General features: G+C 45.7%; 1 protein-coding gene across 2 annotated transcripts in view; it reads right to left on the bottom strand.

Annotated features, from left to right (window-relative positions):
- The window catches only part of RAB31 (RAB31, member RAS oncogene family), a 112,377-nt gene that overhangs the window by 17,132 nt on the left and 84,345 nt on the right, over positions 1–10,900 (bottom strand). For both annotated transcript variants that reach the window (XM_033837566.2, XM_019920774.3), the window contains exon 6: positions 1–110. In XM_033837566.2, the coding sequence (XP_033693457.1) occupies positions 1–110 (110 nt within the window). The remainder of the gene's footprint in view (positions 111–10,900) is intronic.

Consider the following 10,900-nt stretch of genomic DNA (forward strand, 5'->3'; position numbering starts at 1 on the left):
TGATTCCTTGAAAGAGCTCTTCTATATTAATTGCGTTCTTTGCACTGGTCTCAACCACAACAGCACCAATGGACTCTGCATACTCCTTAGCATCCTTCAAGGGCACCTCCCTGGAAAAGAGGGCAAACCCAGACAGAGATGAATGCTCGTTTGTACAGGATAAATAACCCGACAGAGCAAAGAAAAAGCTCACGTGCAAACAGCTCCCTTGTGGTCCTGCAGAATAATAACTCGGTTGCTCAGCAAGTATTGGAAACCTAAGATGGGTGAGGCTTTTTCAAGTTTAAAACCTGCTCTCTGGCATCCATGGAGATAAACTACTGTCCCCGGTCCCACCGAAGGAAAGAACTCCAGAACAGTAGGAAAAGGTTTTAGGAGTAAGGCCAGCTTTCGGAGTTAGGATTGATTCCAAAATTTTTTCCCATAATAATGACTCAATATTTTTAAAAATTTGTGTATGTGCGCATGCATGCATACATGCTTTTCTAAGGATTTCCATATATTGCCTTTTATAAATCAGAGAAAATATGTGACATGATCTGGAAGTTTGGCAGTGAGCATGTTCACAACTCCAACAGCACATTTAGATGAATAATCTAAAAAGACATTTATTGATGTACTTTTCATGTGAACATACTGCGGTGGATCCAAACATTTAAAAAGACACAGTGCCTGTTCTCCAGAAGTTTACTGATGTATTCAACCAATATTTAGTGAGTGCTGTTGTATGCCAGCCTTTCTTTCAGGTGTAGAGAAAACCCTAGTCCCTGCCTTTTGGAATCTACACTTGAGAGCGAAGACACACACACCCACAGACACGCGAAGGAACAACATTGTCATATCTGTGTGGACAGCAAAGTGCTCAGGAGTAGCGGGGTGGAGAGCCATGCATTTGATCAACGGAACCCAGGCAGGTGCCTTGGAGGAGGTCACTGAAGTGTGGCCACGAGCGGCAGTGAGAACATGGACCAGGGCCTGTGATACAGCAGCCTGACAAAGGCCCCCCAGGTGGGGAGCGCCCTCATTCCCCCATCCCCGGTGCCATGGAAAGTCAACTCTGCACCCAGCCAGCACTGCCTTGGGTACAATGGAGGGTTGACAATGAAGGACGTGGGGTCTGAGTGCAGAGAAAGTCAGTGATGGGGCTGAGAGGGTCCAGCAGGGATCGTGGACGGGCAGGTGGGCACCTAGTGGTCACGGAGGGCCAGCGACAGGATCAGCTCCACATCCTAGGGAAACAGGGGCACGAAAGGGACTAGACGGGGAGGCAGGGGAGAGTTCGCCAGCTCCTCCAGTGCTGCAGGCAAGAGAATGCAGGGCTGGGCTAGGGGGATGCTACAGGGAAAGGGCAGAGGGCAGGGAAAATCAAAACTGGGAGGGCAGTTCTTCTACAGGCCTCATCGACGGTTTCAACCGGTGCATAAAGTTACTGGGAAGGGCTTCCCTGGTGGCGCAGTGGTTAAGAATCCTCCTGCCAATGCAGGGCACATGGGTTCGAGCCCTGGTCCAGGAAGATCTCATATGCCGCGGAGCGACTAAGCCCGTGCACCACAACTATTGAGCCCACGTGCCTAGAGCCCGTGCTCCGCAACAAGAGAAGCCACCACAATGAGAAGCCCGCGCACCGCAACGAAGAGTAGCCCCCGCTCGCCGCAACTAGAGAAAGCCCGCGCGCAGCAACGAAGACCCAGTGCAGCCAGAAATAAAATAAATGTATATTAAAAAAAAAGTTACTGGGCAACTTCTACCTGGCATTTAAATTCTCTCCAGACCCCAAATCATATGAGAGGAGGACTTTTCAGGCACTTCCTGGGAAAGGGTCCCACTGCCACCTTCAAGACGGTGGTCCCAGGAGAAAAGAGGCCTCCTGAGTGTCAGCTGGAATCTGCACTTGAGTCATCGTTCTCACCAAAGATGCACCGGGCAAAATGACCCTCCCGAATCTACCCTCTTTCTTGTGTTCTAACAGACAAGCCCTGGGCCTCTCAGTTATTAAAAATAAGTCTTCAGTTTTTTGGTGGCGGTGAATTTTACAGTTGAAATATTTCAGAAGAGGGCTTGTCTAGGTTCAGTTTGGCAAGTCACCCTATTTCTTCTGTCTTCCTGGCAGTCTTTATCAAACCACAAATTGAAGGGTGGGGCTCCTCTCTGCCCAAAGGTGGAGCAGATAAGACGGGCTGTGTTTGCTCATCTCTCCCTGGGGTAGGGGCCCATCTGGCAACCAAGGAAGCTGCAGCGACACCTCCCCTGCGTTCTTAACTCCCCTCTCATCAGCCCCCTCGCTGGACGAAGACGAGCAGAAAAGTTTCTGCCAGGGTTACGGTGAGAACAAAGTCACTTGCAATGCAATACAACCTATCCATCCCAAGGACCACAGTAAACCTCCGAGAAGGGTTAGTTCTCTCAGAGCCAACAATGCTGGGCCCTGAAATGCAGAGAGAAGAGAAGCGCGTCCTCAGATCTCCCCCAGGTTTCGAAATGGGTCTCGTTAAACAAATGACTTGCCAAGGTGACACAGTGACTCGGGGCAGAGACAGGGGCCAACGCGGGGCCCTCTGGCTCTGCCCCCTTTGCTCCTGTCACAACGAGCAAACAGGCACCCACATTCCAGAAGCCGTTCCTTCGATCTTTACAGACAAAGAAAGAACCCCAAACTGCAGCACGCTGGAGGAGGGGCAGAGGCAGGGCCAGGTGCAGCCCGTCCTGTAGAACAGGTTCTCATGCCAGGAGTCTGGAGGCCAGGCAAGTCCCGCTCCTCTTAAATGACCTGAGATTAGAAGGACCACCCACTCCTGGGTCTGAGAAAGTGTGTCTCACCACGGTGATATCACACGAAATATGTCTTTGTCCCTGGTTCTTGGTGCAGAACTCCTGAAGCCCATGGAGTTTCCCCAGGGGTCGGCGTCTTTGTTATTCATTAAGAGCCCCCAGGAGACCACACCTGAGTTTCTGATGGGGTGGGGCCGTGTCAGAAGTGGCTGCAGGACCCGGAGCTGGTTGCCCAGCTGACTAGAGGAGGGGGAACTTTCAACCCTACTCCCAACCTTGGGCGGGGGCTGGAGACTTAATCAGTCACGACCAAGTAATGACAGCTCAATACGAAGCCTCGAACGCAAGGCGTGGGGAGCTGCGGGCTGGTGAACACACGGAGGTGCTGGGAGGGTGGGGTGCCCGGAGAGGGCATTAGAGCTCCACGCAACAGCCCCTCCCTGCCCCCCAAACCTTGTCTTATGTGTCTCTTCCATTTGCCTGGTCTTGAGTTGTACCCTTTATAAAAATGAATCATAAGTCTAGTGCTTTCTTGAGTTCTGTCTGTTCTAGTGAATTATTGAACCTGGGCGGGCCAGTCATGGACCCCCAAAATGCGTCGTCTGCTGCGCAGAAGCGTGGGTGACTTGGGGATAACCAAGACCTGAGCTGGCGTCTGAAGGGGCGGGTAGTCTCGTGGGACCGAGTTCATGACCCATGGGGTCGGTGTTAACTGTGGGTCAGCCAGCATCAGAAATGTGCTGAGCTGCGGGACACCTGGTTGGTGTCCAAGAATTGTCGCTGGAACAAATGGTACAGCTACAATCTGAAAGGAGAACCCTGCGGAGGTGAGTGGCTGCTTCCTCGGGGCCCCTGGTAGATGTGTGACCATTCGGTGACCTTGGAACCCCCCAGCTGTGTCTCGGGGGAGGCCACACACAGCCCGGGGAGACTGGAAGGCGTCAGCATCAACCGGTCTTCTGTAATCACCATCACAGGAGACATGGCATCCATGACTTTCCTTCATTTCTTTCAACAAATATTTACCGAATGTCTGCCACAGGCTGGGCGCTGTGATAGGCCTTAAAGAGGTAAACTGAAACGAGTCCGCCCAAGCCAAGGGATAAACACACAGCTAGTCCATTTTGATGGGAAAGAGTATTTTCAGACTTTCAAGATGAAGCTACATACACAAAGTCAGGACTCCCAGAAGTCACCCTGGAGACCACGGAGAAAGACACCAACTTCCAGGGACCATAAGAAGAAACGGAGTCGGGATGAGCGTGCAGAGCTGGGTGACAGCGGGGCGGGGGTGCTGGTGAAAGCATTACGGGTCGGGATGTGGGATGGGCGGCTGCCTCCAGCAGACTGGCCTGTGTTGGGCATGCGGTTACAGCCTCAGAGGGCTCATAGCCGTGTGGAAAGCAAAGGGGCTTGGAAACCATCACTTCTCTATTTATACTCACCACCTTTCAGCCACCAACCGGCGGCTCTCCCTGTAAACCTGCTGTTTCCTAGGCCCAAAGCCCTGGAGGTGCCTACAAGGCGTCCCCTCCCCTCTCAGCCCGAAGTGATCAGGCCCTCGTCTCCATCACTCAGGTTTCTGCTGCTGCCTCTAACTGGTCCTGCAGTCTCCTGCAATCTATCACTCCCAGGCCCACCGTGGGGATCTCTCAAAACTACAGATCCATCAAGTATTCCCGTGAATAGAATTCTTCCATGTCTTCCAACCAATGAAACCCAGTGCCTTAGCAGGACGAGGCTTCCTGCCTGAGTCCTCCCTGTTCATGCCCGACGGGACAGCCGCTCTGGGACCTTGCTGTGCTCACGTCTGTTTCTGGACCTTGCACCTGCTCTGGTCCACCCCTCCCCACCCGCTTCCACGTGGCCTCCTGGAGAGCTCCGCGCAGCACCCCCTCCTCGAGAGCAGCCTGGGGGCTGCCATCATCCTGGTGAGATTCTGTCTCCCTAACGGGCTGTGGATCTCCTACGATCGGGATCACGTTTTGTTTTTAAGGGGCCAGGATCCTAGCAGTGCCAGGCACCTAGGAGGTGATTGGTAAGTACCCACTGAATGACTGAGTGACAGTCACCCCCACTGGCCTTCAGCAGAGAGGAGGACTGAGGTAGAGGGACCATGGGGTCTTCGGAGGAAGGATGGGGAGTGCTGACAAGGACAACTGGAAAAGTCCTGGGGGGCAAAGACTCACCCAGCCTTCTGGAAGGGCCAGGAGGGAGGCTTAGGGCTGAAAACACAGGAAAGGGGGCATCTCCTCCCAGCCCCAGGCTCGGACGGTCATCAGGTGTTATATTTCAACGGGGTCCACGCAGCGTGGACGGTATGTGTCTGGGACTCAGGCAGAGCCCACAGCCCTGGGAGGCTCCCCGTGGGGCAGGAGGGCAGGAAACAGCATTCTTGTGGCTTCGGATTTCTCAACAGGCTGTGCCGCCCAATGAGGGCCCGTGTTTTGTTGGTGGTGGGTGTAACCCGGCAACACGGCAGCTGACTCACTCCAACCCCAGGGCTATTTAATTCCCCATGAGCCTCCTCCACGGGTGGCAGGGGGAGAGGAGGTCAGGGATCCCAAGAAGGAGCTCCTGGGCCCCACCTGTCAGGAGGTGCATCCAACCTGCAGGCCAGGGCAGAACAGCACTCTGCACCTAGGGGTTCACCGGCAAGCTCACCTCCTGTGTCCCTCCTGAAAGTCAACGGAGACAGGTGAGCTCCACTGGGCCTCCCGTGCAGAAGAGCAGTACTGTGGCAGTGAATTCTCGTTCAGAATCTCTGAATGACAGGTATCCTAGTCAGTGGCCAACGTGAGGAAGGTAGCTCAACGTGCTGCTCACAGAAGTAAAATGTTCTCCTTCAGTAAAACAGCCTCATCATGTCTCCCTCGCTCAGGCCTTAGCCCCCGCGCTGCCAGATGGGCGAACGCTTTACCATTTTATTTTATTTTACTTATTTTTGACTTTATTTTTTTATAAGCAGGTTCTTATTAGTCATCAATTTTATACACATCAGTGTATACATGTCAATCCCAATCACCCAATTCATCACACCACCACCCCCCCCCCGCGGCTTTCCCCCCTTGGTGTCTATACGTTTGTTCTCTACATCTGTGTGTCTATTTCTGACCTGCATACCGGTTCATCGTACCATTTTTCTAGGTTCCACATATATGCGTTAATATACGATATTTGTTTTTCTCTTTGGACTTACTTCACTCTGTATGACAGTCCCTAGATCCATCCACGTCTCAACAAATGACCCAATTTCGCTCCTTTTTATGGCTGAGTAATATTCCATTGTATATATGTACCACATCTTCTTTATCCATTTGCCTGTCAATGGGCATTTAGGTTGCTTCCATGACCTGGCTATTGTAAATAGTGCTGCAATGAACATTGCGGTGCATGTGTCTTTTTGAATTATGGTTTTCTCTGGGTATATGCCCAGTAGTGGGATTGCTAGATCATATGGTAATTCTATTTTTAGTTTTTTAAGGAACCTCCATACTGTTCTCCATAGTGGCTGTATCAATTTACATTCCCACCAACAGTGCAAGAGGGTTCCCTTTTCTCCACACCCTCTCCAGCATTTGTTGTTTGTAGATTTTCTGATGATGCCCATTCTAACTGGTGTGAGGTGATACCTCATTGTAGTTTTGATTTGCATTTCTCTAATGATTAGTGATGTTGAGCAGCTTTTCATGTGCTTCTTGGCCATCTGTATGTCTTCCTTGGAGAAATGTCTATTTAGGTCTTCTGCCCATTTTTGGATTGGGTTGTTTGTTTTTTTAATATTGAGCTGCGTGAGCTGTTTACATATTTTGGAAATTAATCCTTTGTCCAGTGATTCGTTTGTGAATATTTTCTCCCATTCTGAGGGCTGTCTTTTCGTCTTGTTTATGGTTTCCTTTGCTGTGCAAAAGCTTTGAAGTTTCATTAGGTCCCATTTATTTTTGTTTTTATTTCCATTTCTCTAGGAGATGGATCAAAAAAGATCTTGCTGTGGTTTATGTCAAAGAGTGTTCTTCCTATGTTTTCCTCTAAGAGTTTTATAGTGCCCAGTCTTATATTTAGGTCTCTAATCCATTTTGAGTTTATTTCTGTGTATGGTGTTAGGGAGTGTTCTAATTTCGTTCTTTTACATGCAGCAGTCCAGTTTTCCCAGCACCACTTATTGAAGAGGCTGTCTTTTCTCCACTGCATATCCTTGCCTCCTTTGTCATAGATTAGTTGACCATATGCGTGGGTTTATCTCTGGGCTTTCTATCTTGTTCCATTGATCTATATTTCTGTTTTTGTGCCAGTACCATATTGTCTTGATTACTGTAAGTTGTAGTATAGTCTGAAGTCAGAGAGTCTGATTCCTCCAGCTCCGCTTTCTTTCCTCAAGACTGCTTTGGCTATTCGGGGTCTTTTGTGTCTCCATAAAAATTTTAAGATTTTTTGTTCTAGTTCTGTAAAAAATGCCATTGGTAATTTGATAGGGATTGCACTGAATCTGTAGATTGCTTTGGGTAGTAGAGTCATTTTCACAATGTTGATTCTTCCAATCCAAGACACAGTTTATCTCTCCATCTGTTGGTATCATCTTTAATTTCTTTCATCAGTGTCTTATAGTTTTCTGCATACAGGTCTTTTGTCTCCCTAGGTAGGTTTATTCCTAGGTATTTTATTCTTCTTGTTGCAATGGTGAATGGGATTGTTTCCTTAATTCCTCTTTCTGGTCTTTCGTTTTTAGTGTATAGGAATGCAAGAGATTTCTGTGCATTAATTTTGTATCCTGCAACTTTACTAAATTCATTGATTAGCTCTAGTAGTTTTCTGGTGGCATCTTTAGGATTCTCCATGTATAGTATCATGTCATCTGCAAACAGTGACAGTTTTACTTCTTTTCCAACTTGGATTCCTTTTATTTCTTTTTCTTCTCTGATTGCCGTGGCTAGGAATTCCAAAACTATGTTGAATAATGGTGGTGAGAGTGGACATCCTTGTCTTGTTCCTGATCTTACAGGAAATGCTTTCAGTTTTTCACCATTGAGAATGATGTTTGCTGTGGGTTTGTTGTATACGTCCTTTATTATGTTGAGGTAGGTTCCCTCTATGCCCACTTTCTGGAGAGTTTTTATCATAAATCAGTGTTGAATTTTGTCAAAAGCTTTTTCTGCATCTATTGAGATGATCATATGGTTTTTATTCTTCAATTTGTTAATATGGTGTATCACACTGATTGATTTGCATATATTGAAGAATCCTTGCATCCCTGGGATAAATCCCACTTGATCATGGTATATGATCCTTTTAATGTGTTGTTGGATTCTGTTTGCTAGTATTTTGTTGAGGATTTTTGTATCTATATTCATCAGTGATATTGGTCTGTAATTTTCTTTTTTTGTAGTATCTTTGTCTGGTTTTGGTATCAGGGTGATGGTGGCCTCATAGAATGAGCTTGGGAGTGTTCCTTCCTCCGCAATTTTTTGGAAGAGTTTGAGAAGGATGGGTGTTAGCTCTTCTCTAAATGTTTGATAGAACACACCTGTGAAGCCATCTGGTCCTGAACTTTTGTTTGTCAGAAGATTTTTAATCACAGCTTCAATTTAATTGCTTGTGACTGGTCTGTTCATATTTTCTATTTCTTCCTGGTTCAGTCTTGGAAGGTTATACTTTTCTAAGAATTTGTCCATTTCTTCCAGGTTGTCCATTTTATTGGCATAGAGTTGCTTGTAGTAGTCTCTTAGGATGGTTTGTATTTCTGCGGTGTCTGTTGTAACTTCTTTTTCATTTGTAATTTTATTGATTTGAGTCCTCTTCCTCTTTTTCTTGATGAGTCTGGCTAATGGTTTATCAATTTTGTTTATCTTCTCAAAGAACCAGCTTTTAGTTTTATTGATCTTTGCTATTGTTTTCTTCATTTGTATTTCAATTATTTCTGATCTGATCTTTATGATTTCTTTCCTTCTGCTAACTTTGGGTTTTGTTTGTTCTTCTTCCTCTAGTTCCTTTAGGTGTAAGGTTAGATTGTTTATTTGAGATTTTTCTTATTTCTTGAGGTAGGCTTGTATTGCTATAAACTTCCCTCTTAGAACTGCTTTTGCTGCATCCTATAGGTTTTGGATCGTCGTGTTTTCATTGTCATTTGTCTCTAGGTATTTTTTGATTTCCTCTTTGATTTCTCCGGTGATCTCTTGGTTACTTAGTAACGTATTGTTTAGCTTCCATGTGTTTGTGATTTTTACGTTTTCCCTGTAATTCATTTCTAATCTCATAGCGTTGTGGTCAGAAAAGAGGCTTGATATGATTTCAATTTTCTTAAATTTACTGAGGCTTGATTTGTGACCCAAGATGTGATCTATCCTGGAGAATGTTCCATGTGCACTTGAGAAGAAAGTGTAATCTGCTGTTTTTGGATAGAATGTCCTATAAATATCAGTTAAATCTATCTGGTCTATTGTGTCATTTAAAGCTTCTGTTTCCTTATTTATTTTCACTTTGGATGATCTGTCCATTGGTGTAAGTGAGGTATTAAAGTCCCCCACTATTATTGTGTTACTGTCAATTTCCTCTTTTATAGCTGTTAGCAGTTGCCTTATGTATTGAGGTGCTCCTATGTTGGGTACATATATATTTATAATTGTTATATCTTCTTCTTGGATTGACCCCTTGATCATTATGTAGTGTCCTTCCTTGTCTCTTGTAATATTCTTTATTTTAAAGTCTATTTTATCTGATATGAGTATTGCTACTCCAGCTTTCTTTTGATTTCCATTAGCGTGGAATATCTTTTTCCATCCCTCACTTTCATTCTGTATGTCTCCCTAGGTCTGAAGTGGGTCTCTTGTAGACAGCATATATATGGGTCTTGTTTTTGTATCCATTCAGCAAAGGTATGTCTTTTGGTTGGAGCATTTAATCCATTCACGTTTAAGGTAATTATCAATATGTATGTTCCTATGACCATTTTATTAATTGTTTTGGGTTTTATTTTTTTTTTAACATCTTTATTGGGGTACAATTGCTTTACAATGGTGTGTTAGTTTCTGCTTTATAACAAAGTGAATCAGTTATACATATACATATGTTCCCATATCTCTTCCCTCTTGCGTCTCCCTCCCTCCCACCCTCCCTATCCCACCCCTCCAGGCTGTCACAAAGCACTGAGCCAATATCCCTGTGCCATGCGGCTGCTTCCCACTAGCTATCTACCTTACTACGTTTGTTAGTGTGTATATGTCCATGACTCTCTCTCGCCCTGTCACAGCTCACCCTTCCCCCTCCCCATAACCTCAAGTCCGTTCTCTAGGAGGTCTGCGTCTTTATTCCTGCCTTACCCCTAGGTTCTTCATGACATTTTTTTTTTCTTAAATTCCATATATATGTGTTAGCATACGGTATTTGTCTTTTTCTTTCTGACTTACTTCACTCTGTATGACAGACTCTAGGTCTATCCACCTCATTACAAATAGCTCAATTTCGTTTCTTTTTATGGCTGAGTAATATTCCATTGTATATATGTGCCACATCTTCTTTATCCATTCATCCGATGATGGGCACTTAGGTTGTTTCCATCTCCGGGCTATTGTAAATAGAGCTGCAATGAACATTTTGGTACAATACTCTTTTTGAATTTCGGTTTTCTCAGGGTATATGCCCAGTAGTGGGATTGCTGGGTCATATGGTAGTTCTATTTGTAGTTTTTTAAGGAACCTCCATACTGTTCTCCATAGTGGCTGAACCAATTCACATTCCCACCAGCAGTGCAAGAGTGTTCCCTTTTCTCCACACCCTCTGCAGCATTTATTGTTTCTAGATTTTTTGATGATGGCCATTCTGACTGGTGTGAGATGATATCTCATTGTAGTTTTGATTTGCATTTCTCTAATGATTAATGATGTTGAGCATTCTTTCATGTGTTTGTTGGCAGTCTGTATATCTTCTTTGGAGAAATTTGGGTTTGTTTTTGTAGGTCCTTTTCTTCTCTTGTGTTTCCCACTTAGAGAAGTTCCTTTAGCATTTGTTGTAGAGCTGGTTTGGTGGTGCTGAATTCTCTTAGCTTTTGCTTGTCTGTAAAGCTTTTGATTTCTCCATCGAATCTGAATGAGATCCTTGCTGGGTAGAGTAATCTTCGTTGTAGGTTCTTCTCTTTCAT

Source organism: Tursiops truncatus, chromosome 13, assembly GCF_011762595.2.
Source record: "Tursiops truncatus isolate mTurTru1 chromosome 13, mTurTru1.mat.Y, whole genome shotgun sequence".
NCBI classification, from domain to species: domain Eukaryota; kingdom Metazoa; phylum Chordata; class Mammalia; order Artiodactyla; family Delphinidae; genus Tursiops; species Tursiops truncatus.